Source organism: Ochotona curzoniae, unplaced genomic scaffold, assembly GCF_017591425.1.
Source record: "Ochotona curzoniae isolate NIBS_2020 unplaced genomic scaffold, NIBS_Ocur_1.0 contig_517, whole genome shotgun sequence".
NCBI classification, from domain to species: domain Eukaryota; kingdom Metazoa; phylum Chordata; class Mammalia; order Lagomorpha; family Ochotonidae; genus Ochotona; species Ochotona curzoniae.
The window spans coordinates 3,424,322-3,451,263 of record NW_024466454.1 but is presented as its reverse complement, the minus strand read 5'-3'; the positions used below and the strand labels follow the sequence as shown (position 1 = coordinate 3,451,263).

At 37.9% G+C, this 26,942-nt stretch overlaps 1 protein-coding gene across 4 annotated transcripts in view; it reads right to left on the bottom strand.

Moving 5' to 3' along the window:
* Window positions 1-26,942, bottom strand: part of BTBD10 (BTB domain containing 10) — a 62,930-nt gene that overhangs the window by 23,303 nt on the left and 12,685 nt on the right. Inside the window, exon 2 of one of the 4 annotated variants that reach the window (XM_040989096.1) lies at window positions 18,988-19,091. The exons of 1 other annotated variant lie outside the window; for it this stretch is intronic. Coding sequence is in view for 2 of the 3 variants with exons in the window: in XM_040989094.1 (XP_040845028.1) it covers window positions 9,723-9,847 (125 nt within the window). In the remaining variant the exon portion in view is untranslated. Of the gene's footprint in view, window positions 1-9,722; window positions 10,346-15,019; window positions 15,500-18,987; window positions 19,092-26,942 lie in introns of those variants that run through there. 2 more of the 4 variants (XM_040989095.1, XM_040989094.1) reach the window with 2 other exon arrangements.

Below are 26,942 nucleotides of genomic sequence, written 5' to 3'. Positions count from 1 at the left end.
GCAGTTTTAATTCCTTCACTGTAAAGGTCATCATCTTTGATGGCTAATCAGTTATAAGCCTTTCTGTAATTTTAGTAGCTTTTTTCACTGTGAAAATCCATCATCACCTTGTTATAACACAGATTACAAGGACTGACTTTGTTTACCCTGAAAGGCATATCTAGAAAGAAACAAAAGCAGCCTATGAGTCTTTATCAGTTATTTGTCTCTCCTAAACCCACAGAGAAAAAAAAACTTTACTCCTGGTTCCAGCGTGGTACCCTAGCAGCTAAAGCCCTTTCCTTCAAGCACCAGGATTCCATATGGGCACTGGTTCTAATCCCAGCTGCCCCACTTCCATCCAGCTCCCTGCTTGTGGCCTGGGAAGGCAGTCAATGATAGCCCAAAGCCTTGGGACCTTGTACCCAAGTAGGAATCTTGGAAGAGGCTCCAGGCTCCTGGCTTCCGATAGGCAGAGCTCTCTAGCCGTTGCAGTCACTTGAGGTGTGTGTCACTGGACAAAGATCTTCCTCTCTGTCTCTCCTCCTCTCTGTATATCTGTCTTTCCAATAAAAAAAAAAAAAATACATAAATCTTTTTTTAAAAAAAATTCCACTCCTATCTACTTTCTGGCAATAAAATTTCACTAAATGATTATGTCCTTCAGAGATAGTCTTTTTATTTCAATGGAAACAAGCAAAGATTGTACTGCATTTATGTTTAAAATCCTCACAGGAACACTGGAATTACTGGTTCATTTTACAAAATAGAAAAAAACCCTCAAACTAATAGAATGAAATTTGTATGTAGAAAAACATAACTTCAAATTATTCTAGTTGTTAAGTCTTAAGCATTTCAAATTATAAGAAATACATTTTCTAAATGTTTCATAATTTAATAAGGAATAAACACAGCTACAACTAAGGCAAATGGAAGGTAAATGCTCAGTTTGAATAAAGGCCAAGTAGATGATTAATTGAAAAAGCATTTCCACGAGACATCTCAGTAGCTTAGATATTTCTAACCATCGTGCTGGAATCTAGCTTCATTTCTAAACTGCTTAAACTACAAACAAACGTAAGAAGTGCCATAGTACACCTCTACCTTCCTATTCCCAAACAGAAGATACATGGGACCGGATCTTCAAAATCAGACCTCATCAAAGCTAATCCTGTCCTATCCTAATTAAATAATTTTAGATCAGAGCAGCACTCTAAAGGCAAAAATATATGCAAAAAAAATGAAGATGAGCACGTTTAAAGCAAACAGCTCTACTTTAGGTTGCATTTAAAAGAAATGTGCAAGAAATGAATTGAGGAAGGTAACCAGATAAGGAGTAAATCAACCCTAATACCTGTTACCAGCTATAACACAAGAACTGTGTTGCACTTTCTTTCCAGAAACAATTACCAAAAATGAAAATTAGTAACAATGGTTTATTAAGGAAACAGGAAACAGCAGTATATGAAAAAAGAGTAATCCCTCAAAGATTAAAAGTGAATGACAGGGCCTAGCACGATACTGTAGGGTTAAGGTCCTCGCCTTGCACACGCCCAGATCCCAAATGGTTGCCGGTTCTAATCCCAGCGGCCCCGCTTCCCATCCAGCTTCTTGCTTGTGGCCTGGGAAAGCAGTCAAGGATGGCCCAATGCCTTGGGTTCCTGCACCTGCATGGGAGACCCGGGTGGAAGACCTGGAAGAGCTGCTGGTTCCTGGCTTTGGATTGGCTCAGCTCCGGCCGCTGTGGCCGCTTGGGAAATGAATCATCTGACTGAGGATCTTCCTCTCTGTCTCTCCTCCTCTCTGTATATCTGCCTTTCCAATACAAATAAAAATAAATCTTTAAAAAAAATTTTTTTAAGTGAATGACATACATCCAGTTAACTGTTTCATCTGGAGATTGTTTCTAGAATAAACAAACAGGAAACTCAGAACCCAGCAGACCCTTAAGTTGAAGATTCAGAGCTGAGACACCCAGGTAATAGGAGGATTCTCACAAGGAGACCAGGGAGGAAAACACCCAGAAATAGGGCCCTGTTCCACAGTCAGAGTGTAAAACCTCATAATTTGTATGTAGAGCTCTGAATGGAGAAGCAGACAGGTCTAGATTCCACAATGGTAAATAATCAGACCCAGAGTCAACACCCCTTTAGTCACTTCTAACCAATTTTAACAACTTGACCTGAAAGCATCAAATTGCTTGTAAAACAAAACAAAAATACAACTAAATATCAAAACAAAGCTCAAGAATAGCTCTAGGGTTGAATGAGATGTAGCAAAGACTGGACCAGTTTTCTGCACATATTGGCAAGTACAAGAACCAAAGGCCTAGTGGTGGTTATTCGGGGTTTATACTGGTTTACCTGAGGGCTTAGTATGCAGCAGACTGGATTGAGCTGGGCTGCAACATCCATTGGAGACAGAACTGATCCAGCAATTGCATCTACAGTGTGTGCAGGCTGATGTGGGTGATGGACTAAGCTGGACCCGTGTACACACACACACACACACACATACACACACACACACTAAGCTGGACCCGTGTACACACACACACACACACACACACACACACACACACACACACACGTCAGGTCTGGGATCACCTCAGATGAGGTTTCTTTGGAGATCCCCTCAACTGAACTGCTGGACTCAGAACTCTAACCATGAGGAGAATCGCAGGATCTGTGGTCTGACTCTGGAACTAGGCCTCCTCAGTGGCTAAGACAGAGCAATGGAAGACATGTGCCCACATGCACATGGAGGATGGCAGTTCATTGGAGCCTGCAGACGGCATCTGCTGCCATAGCAGAGGAAGGAGAGTAGAACAAATTAGTAAACTACCCCAGCCAAGTGTTGACAGCAAATATCCGAGCGAAAGGAGATTCTAAGGTCAACTCTGTCAACCAATGGGCCCTGGAAGGATTTCCTCATCCTTGGACCTGCAAAATTGGCAGCATTTCAGAACTACTGAAACTGCTTGAGCAGAACCCTCAGAGCATGCTCTACATCGGGATCCTGGGTTGACATCAGGTGGCCGTTTCCCATCCCCAGAGACTGAGGCAACTGGGAGGCTTTGTGCAACTTCTCCCCTTCTCTCCCCATTTCTCCCAGATACAGGAAGAAGAAAATGTATAAACAACGGTATTATCTACTTACCCCTGATCCTTAACCAGTCCCACCCTGGTCAACCATGTAAACATCATCAAAAATAATTTTAAAAAATAGCTCTAGGAATAAAAAATAGTAACTCAAAAACAGTAAAACCAATCTACAGCATTTAATCAAAAACACCTAAGCAAATAACAGGCATTTTGATGTAGTGGGTTAAAGGTATCACTTGGGATATTCGCATATCATATTAGAATGCCTGGGTTCAAGCTGTGTCTTCATCTCATTCAATCCATGCTAACTGCCTAAGAAGCAGTGAGCCAAGGGACATGTGGGGGACATCCATGGAGTTCCTGCCTCCTGGCTTTGGTGTGCCCCAACTCCAACTGTTGTAAGCATTTGGAGTGTTTCTATTTCTCTGCCTCTTATTTCCCTCTGTTACTCTTTCAAATAAATAAAATTTTAAAAATTAGTCACAAAGCAACAAGAACATACAACTGATAATAAGGAGGGAAAATTAACTGAAACTAAATATATACATGTGTGTGTGTGTGTGTGTATTTAGAACTGATATATATCTCAGAAGTAGAAAAAAAGGCATTAGAAAAATCACCATGATCACAAACCTCTGAAAAGTTACACAGAGGATAAAAAGATACAAAGCTAATTTCCAGAAATAAAATGATTGAGAAAACACACACACACTGTGTGGAACTAATCAAAGACGACACATTATGGAAGCTCAATGAATTAGACAACATACTAACAGTAAATCATCAAAAATGCAACAGTAAACAGAAAACCAACTAGCAGGAATATGCTGTGGTCAACTTTAAGTGGACTGACACAGGTACAGGAAAAAAAGAAAGAAATGCGTGAACTGTTCAAGTTCGATGAGAATTACAAACCCAAATATGCAACACAATAACAAATTCTACACATATTTTAAAGAAAAATGAATAAATAAAACTTTGCCAATCCAGGTTTGTTTCAGCCAGTAAAATACATCTTTCAAAAAGGAAGGGAATTATATTTAGACCAAAAATATGTCAATTAATTCAGCATGAGCAGACCTGCACTACACAAAGGAAGTCCTATCAGCAGAAGAAAACTAATGTCAGATGAAAACATGCATCTACATTAGCAAAGGAAGAACACTGGAAACAGTAAACACATGGAAAAATATGGTAACAACTGTTTAAACCTCTAAAACATTAACAATAATTATACCATTATAATGAGATTTATAACATACACATGTGAGTACAATAGCTCAAAGTTTGGGAGTCAAGAAATAGAAGTATTCTATTATAAGGTTTTGTACAAGAAATGGCTTAACAATATTCGAAGGTAAACTGCTAAGTTAAAATGTATACTATAAATGCTAAAGCTCACTAACACAAGGAATTTTCAAAACTTTCATGAATAATGCATACTATGACATTAAGATGGGTGGCCATTGGTTAAGCTGCCTCCTGCAGTGCCAGCATCCCATATTGGTGTCAATCGGAGCTGTGGCTGCTCTCTTTCAAATTCAGCTCCCTGCTAATGTGGCTGGGAAAGCAGAAGAGGATAACCCAAGACCCTGGGTGCCTCCACCCAAGTGGGAAACTAAACCAGCAGATGGAAATCTTTAACTCACACACATGGTTTCTCCCTCTCTCTCTGCTTCTACTCCCCTCTAATTATGCCTTTCAAATTGATAAATAAATCTTAAAAATAGAAGAAAGCGTGTATAAATTTCACATTTTGAAGCTAAATAAAATTATCTCCTATTCCATTTATTTTTATTAGGAAGGCAGATCAGATTTACATAGAGAAAGAGGGACAGAAAGATCTTCCTTCCCTTGGTTCACTCCCCAAATGATCCCAAAAGTCAGAGACATGCTGATCCCAAGCTGGGAGCCAAGAACTTTTTCCAGGTCTCCCATGTGTGAGTAGGATCCCAGGACCTTGGGCCACCCTTCCCTGCTTTCCCAGGCTACAAAGAGTTGGATCAGAAGTGCATCCAGGACATAAATTGGTGCTCATATAGGTTGCTAGCGCTTGCAGATGGAGGATTAGTCTGCTACACAATCACGCCAGCCTCAATACAGAAGCTTCTTAGTTTGATATAGTCCCAACGGCTTACATACAGAAATCACCAAGCAACAATTGTTGGTCAGGATGCGGGGAAGAAAGTACCCCGATCTATTGCTGGTGTGAATGCAAACTAGAACACTACAGACATCAGTACAGATTCCTCTGACAACTGAGAATTGGTCTGCCACGTAACACAGCTATCACACTCCTAAGAATATTTCAAATGAAATGAAATCTGCATTTGTGAGAATTACCTGCAACTCCATGTTTATAACACAGTTCACAATAGCTAAGACATGGAAACAATCCAGAAGACTATCAACAGATGAATGGATAAAGAAACAGTGGTACACTTACTCCATGAAATACTATTCAGCTATAAGAAAGAATGATATCTTACTGTCTGCAACAAAATGGTCCCAGCTGGAATTCATTGTGATCAGTGAAATAAGCCAATCCCAAAAGGATACAAAATGTTCTCTCTGATATAAACTAACACAAAGTACAAATTACATATATGAACATACAAAGTGTACAACGTACTCTAGTAAGTAACAGATGTGTACAGCATGCGACTACTCCCAACTGACAGAGTCCCGCCGGATACTTACCAATGCAGCACACCATTACACTCTGACACGTTTTCTACCTTTTCCTGCACTTACCCTGTCATGATACATTTATGTATCAGAAAGTTAAACTTGTAATGAGTGACTGTGTTTTTGTGATAGCTTGGGGACAAATAGCAGGAAGGGGATCACAGAGGGCAGGTTAGGCAAGAGGGAGGGATGAATCTCTATGCTGATAATATAGAAAATAAGCATATTTTTAGAAAAGACAAAAAAAAAAAACTGAACCCAGTTCCTCCAGTTTGGGATGTGGGCCTCTTGATCGCTGAGGTACAGGCTCATTTCCCTATCTATAGAAATTTCTTTTAAAATGTTTTTGCTTCTAGTTTTTGAATTTTAAACAAAGAAGATGTTGTTAAGCAAGCACTTCTTTAAACTGAGAAGTCTCCAAATAGATGTCTAATTAGCTGAACACATACTATATGCCAGGCACTGTTCTAATCCTGGTGCTATAATTGAAGAAATTATTGTTCCCAAAATCAATGCAAGTAGAGAGAAACATAAAGCATACATAAATAAATATATTAAATGTCATTTGGTGATAAATGCTATGAGGAAAAATAAAGCAGAATGAATACAACATCATTTTGAGTGCTCAATGTAGAACTCACGAGGGAAATGTCTGAGCAAAGATCTGAAGTGAGAAGTGAAACTATGAAATGAAGACAGCGAAGACCTTGTGGCAAGAGTTATCTTTCAACAGCTTTGTTCTAACTTGAAAACTCAAGGCAGATTTTTCTCAATATTAAAACAATCTTTTTACTTGACCCTAAAGTTTTAAAACAGAAAATGCTTTCTTGTGGGGAGACACTCCTGAGCACAAGAAGGTATGTAGTAGCATTTCTAACCTCCAAATACTCATACTTGTTAAGTTCCAGGTTATTACAACCAAAACTACCTGCAAAAATTGCAAATACCTCCTGCAGGGCACAACCACCCCGGACTAAGCACGACTTCCCTGCCTCCTAGGATCAGATTAAAGTGGCAATGCTAAAAATGAACATTTACTACAAGCAGACACAATAATTCTGTGTACTTTAACCCTCAAAACTACCTCCATCTTTGAGCTGCAATGATGCAAGTGTAGAAGCTGAACAACTGGGCCTGAAATCACACAGTTGGCTCACGGTGGGTCCGACACGGGACTCAGGAAGTGTAACTTCAGCATTCCTATGCCTAACTGTAAACAAGCATGAATCAAATCAACTCTACTTTGCCAGACGATGATTCTTCAAATATGTAAGTGTTTCTTATTATGAGATTCTTTAGTATCACATCATGGATTTTCTTGAGTTTTTAGCTCCTTAAGCTGACAAGGTATTTAACTTCTTCCTATCCTTGCCCTTGCATACACACACAAATAAATACAAAATACTTCAGTGTGTGTGGAGCAGTTCCATCTTTTTTTCCACTAACTAAAATGGTTTTGGCAGCAGTGGGTGATCTGGGAAAGGTGATGACGGTCTCATTGTGCTGCTGTTTTATGTCACATTTGCTGGCAATACCATCTTTAGGCCTTTCTGACATGTGATATTGTAAAGCCATGCAACTTTAACGTAATCTGCTGTTTTTCAGGCCTTACAAAGACTCCTGAAAAGTTCACTTGAATTATTCCAACACTCATTTTGTATCATCAGTATGTACACTTACATACTCACAGGAAAATTCAATTAACTTACTTTATCCAGATGAATAAGATGACAAAGCAAAGAACAAAGCCACTTCCCAAGATCAACCTACTTTTGAATGGGGTCATTCAACTCAATATTGTATTAACACAATTACCAAGCAGCTTAATGTCTAAGCATATCAAAAAGAGCCTTATCTAAAGTCAAGCTTACGTCTATATATATCATACCGCCACTAGTCTACTAACTAAACCACAGAAAAGTCAAAATCTGTCTGCAAAATATGAAGCTCATGTTTCATGTTTTTGTTCAAGCTATCCTTAAATAATTTTTTATATTCTAAAACTGTATACCTATTTCAAAATCAGGCCCTGAAGCTTCCAACTTCTGATTGTTATCTGAAGATTTTGTGAATAGAATTAACACTACCAACAATTTTAAGATGCTACATGTAATTCCTTTTATAACTATGCTTCAAATGGTCAAGATAAAAATCCATTTAACTAAATACATTCTTACCTCTACAGCTAAACTGGTTTCTAAGTTATCCTTAGCAATGTTTGCAGTGTTATTTTTATTGTTGTTGTTAATGGTGGTTTGTTGCTCTTAGAGAAATAAACTAAGTTAAAAGCTAAAAATTTCTTCCACCCTCACTGTCAAATATTATTATCACACTTCTCTTGGTTACCATCTTCCACCAAATGTTGATTCCTTTTAGCATTTTTTTAAAAGAATCAACTTTTCTGAGTGCTAGTATACCTGGCTTTTTTTTTTTTTAAAGATTTAGCCTTTAATTTTATGGCAGTCTTAGCTATTTGTTTTAAAAGTAGTAAGCATATTTTTAAAAAGTTCATTCTGTAATCACATTAACATTTGGTTATATGTTTCCTTAACTCAAGATGTTCTGGCTTTTGGGTGAAATTTATGGTATCCTTTTTCTCTGATCAAGAATCAGAAAAACTCAGATTGTTCAAATAGATCACAAAAAAAAAATACACAAAAATATTAAACATTTAAGATTATCCTATAGAAGAGTATTAGATGATATAGAAGATGCTCATAATCTTTAAAAATGGATTATATAATACTATATAGCTAAAAATGTAAGTGTATATGATTTTTATCTATGTACACACAGAAAACGTTACATGCCAAAATATTTCAAGTATTTTTCTCAATAAAACATTTCATTCTATATGCTCTTCTATGTTTATATAATTAATATGCATCATTTTTATAAGGGAACAGGCATTATTGTCCTAGAAGAATCAGAGGAAAAGTATTATATAAAGTATGAGACAAAAATGTCTACCTGGAGACCCTGCTTTTATAACTTTTACACCAAAAATTAAGAAAGACATTTCTGGATCCCAAACCACACAAAAAAATGTTAAGATAGCATTAACACAGCTATCTAAATAAGTGATGACTATCGTCATGACAGTCATTCAAACTACAAGAAATTAAATGGGGCTAGTCACAGGAATTTTCTTACATTCCAGAAACGGATTTTATGAACTATTTACATATTAAAAACAAAATAATTGCAAAATGTGTAAATGTCAAGTTTCTATGAAATAAAGAATCAATAGGGTAGGGAGTAATGATAACAGAAGAAAAACAAATCAGTTAAAATGTTTAAACTGTGCTGAAATTTTCTAATAAAGTAAGCAATGTTATCTGCTAAGATTTACAATCTCACAGCAAGAACAATTACCTTTACTTAGAAATTTTATCTAGCTGAAAATCAATCTGCACTAACCCAAAAACTTTGTTTTATTGGCAGTAATTAGATCTATTCAGAATCTTTGTTCTGTAAACCTAGAACAAAAATCTTTTTAATCAATTAAAGCTACATCATTCAAACACATTTAGTCCTATAAAATACCACTATGTATAAGTAAACTAATCTTTAATTCACCCAAAAGTAAAAACACTCAACTCCTTTAGAAAAATATTTCAATTATTCATTTCTCTAGCTTAAATTTTATTTTCAAACATACTAAGAATATTACTTCACAATTAGTCTTTCCTTAAATTTTATATAGTCATTAAAACAAACATACTACCGTCTCATGGTACATGAAATAAAAAAAAAAAAAACAGCAAACCCATGAAAACATACTCCATTTATTTTAAATAACTCCCCATTAAATTTACAATTATGATCGTTTGTATCTAGAAATGTAAATGACCATAAAGAAACAAAAGCCAAACATAGCTTTCAATCTCTCTATTGTATATGTACATAATAATTATACCCACAGATATCATTTAATAAATGAATACACACCTTCCTTTAGTACATGCCAAGGTAGACACACAAAAACAAGAAAAAAAATTTGCAATCAGAGTATAAAGGGACTCTGCTTTTTCATACAATGCAGCACTGAAAGCCAGGTCAGGATCCTTGGGCATTACTAGGAAACTTTAAGACATCTGATATTTCCATTATCTTCAAGATTCCTCTGAACAATCGGGAAATTTCTCAGGCTCTCCCTACCTAACCCATCTAGACTTCTTTTAGGTTTCCTCCCTCTACTGTGTAATAATGCTGCGGTTATTTAGGCTTTAAATGTTCAGAGATACAACCCCCTCTATATATTAATTCAGTTCATTTCTCACAGACACTGACTCAGCCGTGGGTTGTGCAGTACTGACGTTTTTAACCAAACAGGATCGTGTGAGCTATGATCAACCCCTTTTTCCATCTCTGAGCAGTGATTGGGTATTTTAATTGATGGACAGGCTAAAGAAAAGGCAGGAGGTGAGGGCTTAGAGATATGTAGATACGCTGCCAATGCCATCTGTAAGGCTAATTCTAGCTCAGCCAGCTTGCCAGGTTTTAAAAAAAATAGGATGCAGCTAACTTGTGTTCTTTTCAATATTTATGTATCCATTCTGCAGAGGAAAACTTCTTTTTAAAACTAAAGAGAAAATATTATTTTTAATTAAAGAATCTGCTCAAAAACTATTCTTTTAAACAACCAAACTTTTCCATTTCTAAACAGCTGCTGGAACTACAGGATGACTTAAAAGGGAAACACACTTCATGCAGTCGCAGAAGAAATGAGCATGCGTACTTCCACGTGGCAATGAAACCTTGCGGCAAAGTCTGATATTGAATGTTTGATGCATTTATCTTTAGTAACCTGAGCAGACTGCAGATCTGAGTGTTGTACAGCGTATTCTACCCAACTCATATATCAAAGAGCTTTTAGCATACTGTCTATCTAGAATACACAGAAAATGTGCTTTTTCTTTTATAAAACACAAACTCTTTTCTAACACAATTTAAAGAAAAGTTGACACAAATTAGGTTAGGTATACTTTGGGTATTAAATACAACTACTCAAAGTCACTAGTTTTTAAGTCATTTTTGCTTATGCCTACAGATGGATCACAGGCAACAGTTTCTGTCCTTCTATGTCACAGAATACATATGAAACCTATATTTCACAGAAAAGAAACCTTTAAAACTATGCCTTTAAAATTGTGTTAGAACAGAATTATAAGGCAATGCCCACCAAACCCACAACTCTCAAGAGCAAGCACAAAAGGTAGTAACTATCATTACTTTGGTTTGTTTTGTTTATGATTTAGCCACAATACAGTTTTGTAGGTACAGGGCTTTTTTCTTTCCCCTCCTACCCACATGTATTCCCCAAATGATTACACTGGTAGAGTCCCTTTGTATTGTAACATTTACCCAATTACCCTTCTGCTATTTAACTATATCATGACGTGCTAGGTGTGGGTGGAAGTCGAACATCTAGCGGCAAGCTACATGCTTCATGATGGTTCACGTGTTTCACAATGGGAGTCCTACTTTCTTTGGGAGCAGAAATGCAGACTGTAACCTAACTTTACTATCCAGTTACACTGCTCCTATGTGAGAGGATATGTATGTACGTGGTTACCCACACCTATTTATTTGTTTGCCCAAGGGCTGTCAAATCAGAGAGAACATGGTATTTGTCCTTTTGCAACTATTATTACTTTTACTTTATTTCACTGAAAAGCAGAGCAGATTTAGGGGGAGGAGAGACAGAAAAAAGACCTTCCATACATGAATTCACTCTCCAAATGGCTGCAATGCAGAGCTTAGCCGACCTGAAGCCAGGAGCCAGCCTCCTCTGAGTCTCCCATGTGAGTGTAGGGTCCTAAGGTGTTGGGCCATCCTCTGTTGCTTTGCCAGACCATAATCCAAAAGTTAGATAGGAAGTGGAGCAGCCAGGAACACAAACCAGAGGCCACATGCATCCCAGCACTTCCAGCGGGAAGATTAAGCCAACTGAGGTGTCAAGCCAGGCCCTTTTGTCACTTTTATAAAAGGTGTTAGCCAGCATTGTGGAGTTGCAACCTAAGCTGCCAATGACACCAGCATCCAAGAGGGACACTGGTTTAAGTCCTACTGCTCCTCTTACAATTTAGCTCCCTGCTAATGTGCCTGGGAAGGTATCAGACCACGGTCCAATTACTTTGGCCCCTGCCACCTAAGTGCAGACCTGGATGGAGTTCAATGCTCCTGACTTCAGCCTGGTCCTGCCCTAGCCTTTCCAGCCACTCAGTAAATGAATCAGCAGATGGAAGATGCAGTTCTCTGAATCCCCCACTGTCACTCTGCCTTTCAAATCAATCAGTCAACCTAAAAAAAAAAAAAAAGCACAACAAAAAGGCTTACATTTCTTATCTCTCTGACCTAGGGATGGCCATGTGATGTGGTTCCAGCTCATGATTTATTAGCAGATATCTGCTGGAAATTATCAAGAAATGTCATGTCCTAATGCAAATAGAATCACAAATTTAACTTTCTAATGTAAATAGAAAGCCTTGCTACTGTCCCTTTCTCCTTTTCTCTTCCTTCTTGTCTAAATGACTGACATGACAGCTGGAACGATAGTGTCTACCTTGGAATTATGAGGGAGAAGTCCAGAATATAGTAATTTTTTACCCCAACATCCTTAATCCATGAAACATGCATCAGTTACTGCCTACCTCTGGACTTGTTACATAGAAGAAAAATAAAGTCCTAACTTAAAATGAGTATTTAGTCTGTATCCTTTCACTGAAGCGTTCAGAAGTAAAATACAGGTTTCACAAAAGATGAGAACAGGTACAAGCACATATGACACAGATCAGCCGGAAGCTGGTGAGGCATCAGTTTTCCATTACACCTGCTATTTTAAATTATTTATAGCTTGAAAGGGAAAGAGAAATTTGCATATACATCTTATCCTGTCCTTTACAATGTAGATAGCCTTGTGTGAGAATATTAACCTTTTGTCTGCTCAAAAATAGGCTCCACACTCCCGTGCAGAGGAAGGTCAAACCCTCCAATCAAACATTCACATCACCCAAAGATCAGCTCAAATAGCATTTTTACTTATTGAAGAGGACTGTGATATCTTCACTCACTCCTATTTTAAAACTCAACACAGCAGCTAAGTACTCTGCAACCCTTTAACTATTCCATACATACATGGATAACCAAGTATCCCAGATGTCTTCTGAATCTCTCATAAGCCAAAGTCTCAACAGTACTTGCTGTTTGTTGATTTTTAAAATCTCACAGCTAGTTAAATTCCATTTAACAAAGGACTTTAATATATATAGTATGTATATATATATTTAGTATATATATATTTATTTAGTGTATATATATATATTTATTTATTTAGTGTATGTATATATATACACACAGGGCCTGGCACCATAACGTAATGGTTAAAGTCCTCGCCTTGAATGCCCAGGATCCCATATGGGAGCCAGTTCTAATCCCGGTGGCCCCACTTCCCATCCAGCTCCCTGCTTGTGACCTGCGAAAGCAGTTGAGGACAGCCCAAAGCTTTGGGACCCTGCACCCGCGTGGGAGACCCATAAGAGCATTTGGCTCCCAGCTCCGGATCAGCGTAGTACCGACCGTTGCGGTCACTTGGGGAGTGAACCATCAGATGGAAGATCTTCCTCTCTGTCTCTCCTCATCTCTGTATATCTGCTCTTTCAATAAAAATAAGTAAATCTTTAAAAATATATATATAGATACATATATCCTAACTTATATGTGCCTAAGCACATAGGGACAAAAGGTCTTTAAAAGCAAGCTGTTCTTCCTTGGGCTTTCATAAACGAAGATAAAGTAAACTTATTCAAAGTACTTTGTCTTTCCATTAAAAAAAAAATCAATTTATTGACTTTTTTTTCTATTTCACTTCAGCAATTTTCATTCAATGAACCCTAAATACTGATGTAAGAGACTTAAAAACAGCAGCCAGAAAGTCACAAATCTATAGCTATCAAGAACGGCCTTGTCATTGATACCTGTTACTGAAATACAACAGAATGAAAAGAATACTGCTGTTTTTAACAAAATTTCCCAATCGTAACCATGTTTTTACAAAGTAAACAATGGGCTCACTTTCAACCTAGTCACCTCTTCAAAACATAATGCAATTATTGTACCTCACAGAACACTATAAAAACATGAGAAAAGACAACATAAAATTCATCTGAAAAGTATATACTATAGTATGTATAATACAGCCTCATATTATATCATCAGTAACCCTTCTCAAAGACAATTATGCATGAAATAGAAAAAAGCTACAGCCTCACCTGCAAGACACACAAACACAAACACATGTACTCAAACAAAACAAACTAAAAACACTGACAATAGCATTTGGCATGTATGCATAAACTAACAAAGTCAACTTAACATTCTAGACTTTATCACATTAAAAGTCTACAATAAAGTTGAATGTCTTATTAGGAGATCTTAAAAGTATTCCAGTTATTGAAATTTTCTAGCTGTAGTTGAAAAATACTTGAATTGTTTCCTGAAAATTACAAAAAGGATTTCAACATCACGGCATGTTTTTTCAAGGAAAATGGTATTATGTTACCAACGATCAGAAGAAATTTACATTTAAGTAATACATTCAATAATATCCTCTAATATCCTCTATTAAAACATGCTTACATACCTGTTATAGGTGAGCTTTATGGGTTGTCAATTAACATCTTAGAATACCAGATCATAAAGCATTCTAAACAAGATATTCCTCATTAAGTCACATAGCAGAAGCTTAAAAAGTAACAGATGAACTGAAACTTACAAAATGAAATTCACTACAGGTACCAAGCTTTGAATGAACCAGTAGTCATTTCAGATATCATTTTCCAATGAGGATCCAGGAGGAGAATACAGTTAAAGTCACATAACAAAAAAATGCATAGAAGTAAATACTGACAAAAACGTAAAATTCACTGTGTATAATCCTCTCAAAATACAAAGAGTAAGAAACAAGCACCTTTTAGAAAAGTTTTAAAGATCTAACCTGTCATTGCTGCAGCTCCGAATTAAAGCAATCACAGAACTTAATCAGTGAAGTAAGATTTTAACATTTAGAGGCAGAAATATTCAAATAAATGAACTTAAAAAAAGAAATATTTCTCTAAGTTATTCAAGGATAAATATAACCATTGATAAAGTTTTATAAGTAAGCCCCTGGCCTCTCATAGGATTTGCCATAATCAAACGCAATTTTAACAGATCTTTGATACATGAAATATGTATTTTCTACCTACCTTGAATGTTTATAAAGTTTACGAGGTCTACTATGCAATTTCCGATCCCAATTTTCTGGATCACTGGAGTTACTGTCATAGGGATGAGGCCGGCCTGCCATCCCACGTCAAGTCTCCTCAAACTACTGCTCTGAAAGCACACATGGAGCACCTATAACCCACGTAAAAGAGCAGTGGTGACCTTTCAGTCTAGTCCATGCCAAATAAAAGTCACAGAATTTAACATACTTGCATTATTGTGACATATTTTGCAGTGAAGATTATAAAATATTAAAGACAAAATGCCACAAATTGCATGAGAATAAGTTCAAGAAATCTTTCTTAGGGACTTGCCCTTTGATTTGCCTATTAAATTTGCCATCCATGGATAACACTTTAGTAATCTGATATTTGTATTTCAGTAAAAGGAATTAACTATTACAAGAATACCTATTTCCAAATACCAAAATAGGACCAAAAAGGTAAAAAGAACTACATAGAACGATTCTTCTAGATAAGAAACATGTTTCAAGTGAAATTTTAATTACTAAAAGTCAAAATACTTAATAAAGCATCTAGTAAGACCCAATAACAGCGGTACTATTTCTTTAACCCAATTAAAGAATTTAAGAGCAACTTCATTTCTGATGAAATATAAACGCATATGAACCTACTGATATTTGTTTATAAATTCAACTACCATTACATGTTTTGTCTATGTGATACATAATTATGTATTCCTTCATGAAAGGCTTATGACTATCATTTCTACTGTAATTATATGAAACTATTTTTTTAAAACTCACTTTAGCCACAGCCTCGAGCTACACACTTTTAAAATATACCCACTGCCTAGTTCAACCTTCACAATGACCTTAAAAGGTAAGCATTACAAATCCCCATACACAAAACAGAAAATATCCTCACAGCTGTAGCATCTGTCAAAGGCAACAATTCTGGTAGATGGCTGAATTACAAACAGCAAAGAGAATTCACTACAAAAAGGGCCAGTGTTGCAGCACAGTGGGTTAAGCGACTGCCTATGAACTGAGCCTCTCATAAGTGCCAATTTCAATCTTGGCTACCCTACTTCTGATTCAGCTATCTGCTCATGTACCCACTACTGTAGCGGGGGGATGCCCCAACTACTTGAGCCATTGCCACTGGGGACTGATGAAGCCATTTGGGAAGTGAACCAGCAGATGGAAGATCTTTCCCTCTCTGAGTAACTTTGTCTTTCAAATAGATAGATAAATTTAAAAAAAAAATAAAAGTATTCACTGAGAAGAATAAAGTCTTGATGTTGAAAAGACTTTTCAAATAAGACTATTTGAAAACAGATCAGATTTGACCTTTAAAGACTGCAAACATCAAAAGAGAAACTAAGGCTAAATAAATTCAAACAGTCTCATAAACTGCACCATAATCCAGGTTTCCTCACACCCACTCCTGTTTACTTTCTATACTTTTTGGAGCTGAGTGTAGTGGAAGGAACTTGAGAGGCAGTTGGACACAAAAGTAAAAAGGGAAATTCCAGCATTGGGAAATACTAAACTTTCCTCAATTTTATATGGAATTAAGTACATTTTTACCAAGAATGCCAAAGATAAATGCATAAAAATTTTCAATCTATAGCAAAGTAAGTAAAAGAAACACTTTTGCTTTACAGAAACAATTTTGCTCTTTTATAAATTTTCCTCTCAGTACTTCTTTCCAAATACAATTTTACATTTTCTAAAGAGATTTCTTTATTTTTATGTGGCAACTGGATTAGAAGTGAGCAGTGAAGACACAAAGTAGCACTGGGATGCCAGTGCTTGAAGGTAAAGAGGTGCCTGAGCCATGGTGCTGACCTAAAGAAAAAAATTTAGAATGATATTTTAATAAATTTATGAAGAAGAGTACACAGGAGAATGAGAGGGAAGGAAGGAGGGAGGGAAGAAAATAAATAACTAGACAATGATTCAAATAGCCAAACAAATGATATGCAGTCTGCTTTCTGAATCACCTTGGAAAAGGAAATCTACTCCCTTACAGGTCATCAAAAACAAATCAGGTGTTACAAGTAACCTATGTGGCTGTGGCATAGCCTTTTAATCCTCTGCCTGCCAGTGCTGGCATCCCACATGCATGCCAGTTCAAGCTCCAGCCATCCCACTTCCTCAGTTCCCTGCTTATGGAATGGAAAAGCAGTAGAGGATGGCTTAAGCTTTTGGGGCTCCGCACCCATGTGGCAGACCCAGAAAGAGGCTCCTAATTACCACCTTTGAATCAGCTCAGCTCCGGCCAACGCAGACATTTACAGAGCGAACCAGTGAACAGAAGACCTTCTCTATCTCTCCTTCTCTTTGTAAAATCTGTCACTGAAATAGAAACAAATGAATCTTTTTTAAAAAAGAAAAAAAAGGCAGTTTCCAGAGAGAAGAAACAAAGATCTTTCACGCACTGATTCATTCCCAAAGTGAACAGATCTGAAGCCAGGAGCCAAGCGCCTCTTCCATGTCTCCCACGTGGGTGCAGGATCCCACAGATTTGGGCCATCCTCTGTTGCTTTCCCAAGCCACAGGTAGGAAGCTGGAAGGAAAGTGGAGCAGCCGGGACACAAACCGGCACTCATATGGGATTCTGGCACTTGCAAGATGAGGATTTAGCCACTGAGCCAATGCACCAGGACAAAAAAACAAAACCTTATAAAAATAAAATAAGAACAAAGCAGAGATGCAAAAGAGAGCAAAAAAAAAATGCAGTCACCAATAGAGAAACAAACAAAAGATATAAACATGAACAGGGAGATACTTTTCTGAAGGACAGCCACAAAAAAGTCCACTGATGAAAGGGTGGTCCTAAAACACGAAAGGAATGTCCCAAAAAGTAAAAGCACAACAAACGAACACAGCAAATTCACATATTTTCCACCCCCATTACAGTGAGTAACACACACCTATCAGCAGGGAAATATCAACGTTTTCCTAATCATGCTGAAATCAACGAGCATCTATGTCACAGCAAGCCACAAGAAAGAATGTTCCGGTGAAGGTCATTGAAAAGTCTACTGAAAAATCATATTCACATTTCATTTGTCTATAAATTTACATTTCATCATCTGAATAATCTTCCAACTTCTCCTTTCAGATAGTGATAATAATATAAGCATAAATCAAGTTGAGATTTGGGGGAAAAGAAATAACCTATGTTATCACAGAACTATAATTTAACTATAAATAATTAAAAGGCACCTAGCATACAATATATACCACTTTGTATTTAAGAGTAGCATAAAAACTATTGATCTCTTTAATTTTAATCATTCTCTATGCCATAATATTTTTATGATTTTATTTATTCACTCAGGCATTTACAGATTACCTACTTTACTATGTGAATTCATAAAACTCTGAAACAAGTCACACATTATTCCTCAAAAACTTCATCCTATTATTGTTTTGAGTCCAAAGATCCTAATCTTTCTCCCAAGTTACTGCCCCAAAAAGATAAGAATTCAAAGCAGAGACATAAATACAATATCCAAGTGATGGCAGAATTTATTTAAACAAGAGAAAGTAAAACTACATTTACACATGACTGTGGGCCACCCACACAGAAAAATATCCATCATGAATGGGGCAAAGATTGAGAAGACAAAAGATCCATATGCCTAGCCCAGTAGCCCACAGCCAAAGACCACTCCTATATTACATCTCTTTATTAAACACACAAAAAGGGTAGTCTTTAGGGTTTCATGGCAACTCCATGTGGAGTTAATTTCCATATGACTATCACAGCATCTCCTCCTCCCTGGTTCTAGATGAGACGCAGGCACATCATGGAAAAGTGGATATACCAGATAGATAGGTAAAGTGATATGGCTACCACACAGGAGTGGCAGAAACTGTGAGAAAATGTTCCAGCTCTACTGCCCCTATCCCACCTTCCTGCTTTGTTATCCCCTATAATTCCATAGGCCACTTGCTCATTTATCCTTTTCCTACCTGTAGCACCTCTATTCAACTCCTTGGACTGTTATTCCATCCTTCATCCCCATTAAATCTTGCTGATTTTTAGGATTCCATCTTCCCTTCTAGTCTCTTGCTTGCTGGGTCCAGGGAAACAACAAACAAACAAAAAAAAAAGAAATGAGGATCAAACCTTAAGAACATCAGGATTTACAGAGAACATGAGGGATGCCCAAAAAGTTCATGGAAAATGTGTATTATGAAAAAATGACATGCAGACTTCAAAATATTGGCAACAAAATAAACTTACCTTTTCTTGCCATTTTGCACAAACTTTCTGAAGTACCCTCATATAATTTGTTTCTATGATCGCTATCTGAATTCTCTAATAAGTACCCCAAGTTCAGCAGTCTCCTTATCTTAACCTCCCACATTAACTACTCACAAAGCCAAAAACTTGGAAGAAATCTTCACTCCCTTCTCATTTCCACACATCACATCTACTTCAAATGTTTCCTCTTAACTCCTCTCCCTACTCATTCATATGGTTGTTGCCTTCACTTACACCCTCTTCATTAAGCCTCTTGGCTGACCTCCTTACCACAACTCTGTATTTCTCTTTCTTAAAAACTTCTAATGACTCTCCATTTCCTATAGCTAAATGTCTTCACATAAAAGTTTCATCAAAATCTGACACTTGAGTCCCCAACATCTATTACATATTAAGCAAAAATAAAATCTATTTTGTTTAGATCTTATTTCAAAAGGACAAAATCTTTTAAACTTTCAGGGTGATTGTACCCACTATTTTTTCTGCTCTTCTAGGTGGTACACTTTCTCTTTTATTCCTGAAAAAGGAGGCTTATCATGCGATCCTCAGGTTTCCAGTCTTTCACACTCCTTTCTTCTAAGTCCCTCACAATAATTCCTGTATAGTCAGTAGTGAATTAATTGTGTGAACATTTAGGTGCTTGTATTTTGTCAGCAATCTCAAACGATTCATTCACTCCATGTGTCCATCTCCCCCTTTCAGTTCTTCCCATATGGGGAAGATTTCCCTTAGGACATTTAACTGGCTCAAGGGGTTTTCTGGGCTACTCCTCATGAGTCTCTTCTACGCACACATGGGTATCTGGCTCTCCAGCCAGCAAAAAGCAACTCTTGGTTTGTAGCCTTTTGCTCTTCTCACCATTCTCCCTCTTTCACCTACCACAGTTGCTTTTATTTATTTTTTTTTAAGATGTATTTTTATTGCAAAGTCAGATATACAGAGGAAGAGAGAGAGAGACAGAGGAAGATCTTCCATCCGATGATTCACTCCCCAAGGGGCCGCAACAGCTGGAGCTGAGCCAATCCGAAGTCAGGAGCCAGGAGCCTCTTCCAAGTCTTCCACGTGGGTGCAGAGTCCCAAGGTTTTGGGTGAGGAATCTCAGTATCAAAATCCCAACCATTTGCTCACAGCTCATTGCTACTAAGAAACTGTATTGAGCTTGCAGGCCAAGCAGCCTATGTGATCTTCAGCACTGACAGGTCCCAACTCTCATGAATCAAGGCCCACCTAAGTCTGGTTATCTTACAGGTGGCTCCAAGTAATGAAGTGGGTGCTAACCTTAGTTGTTGGAGGCATGGGCTGTCCAGTCAAGAGGTAGGGAATATGTGGTATTTCCCCTCACCTTGCAGGCTATTGTGAATTGCCCTTTCCAAGCTATTGTGGACCACCTCTATAAAAACCCTATGAATATGCTGTTCGGGGCCACACTCCAGTAAGGGATGTTGGTCCCAGCCGGTCTGCTGGCTACCTGCTCTCAACCAAGAACCCAAGCTCGGACATGCCAAACTTGAATAAACCATCTTCTTGCACTTGGATCAACTTCAGACTCCTGGTGATTTTGGGGGATCTCAAAATCTGGGCACAACATAGGCCATCCTCCACTGCTTTCCCAGGCAAGCAGGGAGTTGGATGGGAAACATGGCTGCCAGCATTAGAACCAGCACCCATATGGGATCCCTGTGCATGCAAGGCGAGGACCTTAGCCGCTAGGCTACCATGCCAAGTACCTACCAGGAACTTTTATGCAATAACCATTATCACTACACTTGAATTAGTTTGTTTGCAAGGTATAATTTCACCCTACCACTAGAAAAACCCTGTGCAATGACATGGGTTAGACTGAAATCTCAATGAGATGTACAAAGTCATAAAATGGTCACGACTTAACATCTACTGAAAGTAAGGAAAAAGAGTCTGGCATGGTAGCCTAGTTTAAATCCCTGTCTCACATCCACGGGGATCTCATATGGTCCCTAGCTGTATCCTGGCTGCTCTACTTTCCACCCAGCTCCCTGCTTGTGGCCTGGGAAAGCAGTAGAGGATGGCCCAAAGCCTTGGGACCCTGTACCCACATGAAAGAGCCGGAAGAAGCGCTAGAAGATCTTTCTCTGACTGTCCTCTCTGTATATCTGACTTTCCAATACAATAAATCTTTTTCTTTTTTTTTAAAGCAAGCAACCAAAGTATCTGTTCCTATATTGCTACTTTGGTCCACAGGAAAGAATTTTGGATTAGACTAATATCACAAGTTAAGCTTAACTTTCAGATTTCTCATATATGAGACAGGATAACAATACAGGATGGTTTAAATCGTTATAGCACTCGGACTGACAGTAAGAACAAACTGTCTTTTATGTTGTTTTTAAAAATCCTTCCCTGGATCATTGCTATTAGTTAATACTATCTGGAAACAGTGTCCAAGGAGTAGTTTTTATGAAGATTTTGTCATAACTATTCCCCTGCCCCTTTTTTGGACAGTAATATCCAAGAGAAGGGGAAATCACTGCTGTAGTCTTTGGAGAGATGAGTTCTAGATTATTTTGAATTTAGATCATTTCTAAAAGACCAGAAATTATTTTTTATTATTTTCCATGAAGTATAACACAAATTCATGAATCAACTGACAATATGAAATCACTTTTGGGAAAATAAAAAACTGGAGGAACTCAAGAGACTAGGCGGTACACAAATCATGACGACAGGAACAGAGCAACAATAGAAGCAATTAAAGGAAAAGGAAATTAGAAGGATAAAGAGGAGCCTACCACTAATGAAGCTAAGCAAAGTGATCGATCATGCAAGCCTCTTACAAAAAATATTTAAGCACAGATATGTTATCTCTTACATTTATATTTAAAAGCACTGGAAGTGTCCCAAACCAAATAATAATGAAAGAAGAGTTTACTCTTAAAAAACTACAGCTGGATAAGAGCAGAATCTCAAATTTAGTTTGAGGGGCCCAGCGTGATAGCAGAGCTGTTAAAGTCCACGCCTTGCATGCGCCAAGATCCCATATGGGTGCCGGTTCTAATCCCGGCAGCCCTGCTTTGCATCCAGCTCCCTGCTTGTGGCCTGTGAAAGCAGTCGAGGACAGCCTTGGGATTCTGCACCCGCGTGGGAGACCTGGAAGAGCTCCTGGCTCCTGGCATAGGACTGGCTCAGCTCCAGCTGTTGCGCTCACTTAGGGAGTGAACCATCAGACATAAGATCTTCCTCTCCGTCTCTCCTCCTCTCTGTATATCTGCTTTTCCAACAAAAATAAATAAATCTTTTATTAAACAAACAAAAGTTTCAGCAAATTTAGTTAGAGGTTCATTTGCTAAATGCCTTCCCTCTCCCCAACAAATACCGTGATGAAGCCATTGTGGCCACCTGGGGAGTGAACCAGCAGATGGAAGATCCTTCTGTCTCTCCTCTCCATAACTCTGACTTCCCAACAAAAATAAATAAATCTTTTTTGAAAGTACCCATTACTGATATATTCCAATAATTAAAAAAATCTATCCTCCAAAAAAAATCTCTGGAAAAGAAAGTGATGCCTGAAAAGGAATTTAGGTAGGTTAGTGAAAACTTATGGGAATAAATAAGAAAATTCTGTTCTAGTTACCAACAATAGCAACTAGAATGAAAAAAAAAAAAAACAGGTGGACACAATAGCAGATTGAGAAGAAAAATGAACCTGCAGAAACAGTGAGACAGCATGTAATGATTCAATATGCAAGCAACCAGAATGATCTTCTGACACATACTACATGGGTGAATCTGAAAAACACTGCTAAGTGAGAAGTTAATTGAAGATAAAGTCTAGAAATATCACTAAGAAGTTATGAACCGTTGCTGAATCTACAGGGGGACTTTCTTCTACTGTATTCCCTCTTTTACTGTTTGAATTTCTCTCAAATTCATTTTGGTTGTAAAGGCTGAGTTACAGAGAAAGACAGATCTTCCATCTACTCGTTCACTACCCAGATGGCCACAATGGCAGGAACTGGGCAGGTTCGAAGCCAGGAGTTTCTTCTGGGTCTCCCATGTGCGTTCAGAAGGCCCAAGGACCTGGGCTATCTTCCATTGCTTTCCCGGCAACCAGTAAAGACCTAGATTGGAAGTAGAACAACTGAGACTTGAACCAGTTCCCTATGGAATTCTAGCAAAGCAGACAGAAACTTAGCCCACTATGTCATGGTGGTGCTGGCCCTGTTACTGCTAAAATTTTTCTACACAGTGTTTTCATAATGATAAATACCACAGAGATCAATAATGAAGCATGTGGAGGTGACTTTATTTTAGAAATTTTTTCCTTCTTTAATCTTTTTTTTAAAGATTTATTTTTATTGGAAAGGCAAATCAGATTTATGAACAGGAGAGCCAGAAAGATCTCCCATCCACTGCTTCACTCTGCAAATGGCCACAATGGACAGAACTGAGCTGATCTCAAGTCAGGTACCAGGATCTTCTTCGAGATCTCCCACACAGATGCAGGGTCCCAATGCTTTTGGCCATCCTCTACTGCTTTCCCAGGTCACAGGCAAAGGGCTAAACATCTAGGATATGAGTCAAAACCGGTGCCCATATGGGATCCTGGTGATTGGAGGTGGAGGATTATTAGCCAATTAAACCATTGCACTGAGATTCCTTCCTTAATCATACTGCTTAAGTCTGGTCCTTTACTTTTTTGGATTGCTAACATATAATCAACAAGCATGCATTAGCAAAATGTTTCTGCATTAAGCCTCCCATTAGACCATAAGACTCTAGAATAAAGAAAAAGTATGGTTTGTTTTTTGTTCCCACAGCCTAGCATAAGTTATAAGCAAGTTTTTCAAAATACTTTAACTATTTAAGATGGAAGACCGTGCATTTTACTTAGCAATTATGAGTATAGAGGATATACAAACTACTAAGATTTCCAAGGAATGTTTCAATTCTAGTTGCTTATCTTAAAAGAATATTATCTTTGGAACTGTATCATAATAATATGTAAAAAATGTTTTAAAGATTATTATCATATAATTACACATTTTAGCTGTGGCAAATAGCACCAATCACGTGAATCTTCACATGAGCAAAAATTATAATAATTCAAATGCCAATTCTTGCTCTAGTAAAATACCTACCAGGGAAGCAGGAATAAAGGAAGTTGGCCCCATGACATCTAGGATAAACCTACCTCTGCTGCACCAGCACCCCATTTCAGTGCCAGTTCATGTACTAGCTGCTCCACTTACAATCCAGCTCCCTTCTGATGGCTTGGAAAAGTAGCAGAGGTTGCCTCAAATGCTTGAGCCGCAGAACCCACATGGGAGACCCCAAGGGAGCTCCTGGCTTCAGGCCTCAAACAGGCTTAGCTCTGACCACTGTGGCCATCTGAGGAGTGATCCAGCAAATGGAAAATATCTCTCTCTCTCTTTCTCTCACTCTTTCTCTTACTGTAACTCTGCCTTTCAAAGAAAAATAAACTAAATCTAAATAAATAAAAGGAGAAAAAGTATAACATTCCTGTAAATACTTTTAAGATATTATCAAAAGAGCTCCAAGTTTCCCAAAAACATTCTGATGCCTAGTTATATCATAGAGTAGCCCTTTCAATTGTCAAGGTTTATCCTTCCCTAATTTGTGGCAGTTGAAATAATACTTCCAGGGCCCGGTGTGGTGGCACAGTGGTTAAGGTCCTCACCTTGCACGCCCCGGGATCCCATATGGGCGCTGGTTCTATCCCGGCAGCCCCGCTTCCCATCCAGCAACCTGCCTGTGGCCCGGGAAAGCAGTCGAGGACGGCCCAAAGCTTTGGGACCCTGCACCCGCGTGGGAGACCTGGAAGAGCCTCCTGGCTTCAGGTCAGCATAGCACCGGCCATTGAGCTCACTTGGGGAGTGAATCATCGGACGGAAGATCTTCCTCTCTGTCTCTCCTCTCTGTATATCTGCCTTTCCAATAAAAATAAAATAAATCTCTAAAAAAAAAATAATACTTCCATAGATTTCATTCAAATTTTGCTGCTTGAATCAAGGTGTCAATACTTCAAGAAAGATTCTCATTTATTTTTCTTGCCCATCTCAAACGTGCCAATGTCTAAAAATCTTCAAAAATTTCAGGCATCCACAAGTACTTATACTAGATGATTAGCACTGCAAATAGCTAGATTCTGTTAATAGTTTTAGCTTTTAAAAACTTACTAACAAGCTTACTTTTTAATATTCTAAAGAAAAATCTTAGTGTTTTGTTTCCTATACTTACAATACTATTTTCCTGATCTACTGTGGCCATCTAGTACTGCCTTCAAAACTAGGAAACACATTGAAGCAAATCACCTTGACACACTTATTTTATATAGTATAAGCTCCTGTAAGCTGATGATGTGACTAAGTTAAAAGAGATTACCTTACTAGGAGGTACCATTCTTTAAACAAAGTTAAACTCTAAACAGTATTTTCACCCCCAATATACTTTATAAAAAATGCTATTTTTCACAGAAGCATTGCCTTACTCCATTTTTTTTAACCAAGTTATTACTCTTACCTTCCACTCTTTTCAGGTTATGATTATCTGTATATCTGCTATCAACTTAATAGGCTAGGAAAGGCGCGATACAGGATTTCAGTTCTGTACAAACTACAGTTGCACTCAATAGAACTTCATGTGATAATGATCTATATGTGCAATGTCTAGAAAGTACCTCCTTGCTACATACTAGGTACTTGAAATGTTGTTACTAAATACAAATGTAGAACTATAATTTTCATTTTCCTTTTTAAAGATAGCCACCATATTGCCAGCACAAAGATCAGCAGAATCTAAACCTCTCCAAAGTCCTTTCCTCTAAATGCTTTAAAGAATTTAAAATCTACCTTGAGAAAACACTAGCTCACAAAAGAAACTCTTTGCCCATCTTATGTCTCAGTATTACAGGTAGAGTTTCATTTTAACAAAATAAAAAATTTTTTTTCCTTACATTAAAAATTTTGGAATTAGAGCTTACTATAGTAAGTAAAAGCCTGTGGAACATGAACAGACAACCGGTAAACAGAATAAAATGTTCAGAAATAGGCCCCTAAAACACAAAGAAGTGCGATATGTGCCAAAGCATTCTCTCATGTCATCTGATGAAAACAAAGTACTGAAACAACAACATAAACATCTGGAAAAACAAAATGAATTCACAGATCATAAGAATAAAAATTCTAACTATAAAAACTGAAATCATTTAAAACCAGAAAATACAAGGTGATTTCCCTTATAATATGAAAGGAAGCAAAGCCATTCCTATCTGAACATGCAAAACCAAAAACTTCTGCGAGGAGGTCACTTAGTTGCAGAGCAAGCCGATCCTCTGCCTGAGGTGGGGGCATCCCATGTAGGCACTAGAGTTCAAGTCGCGGCAACTCCACTTCTGATCCAGCTCTCTGCTGGTGGCCTGGGAAAGCAGCAGAGGATGGCCCAAGGCCTTGGGTCTTTGCACTAACTTGAGAGACACTGAAGAAGCTCCTGGCTTTGGATCAGCTCAACTCTGGCAGAAGTGGCCATTTGGGGAGTGAACCAGCAGAGGAAGCTCCCTCTCTGTGTAACTCTGGTTTTCAAGTAAAGATGAATACATCTTAAAGCACTGCTCTGGTCTTATATGTGAGATTATGCTCAATCTCACTGTTAAGCGAAATGCAAATTA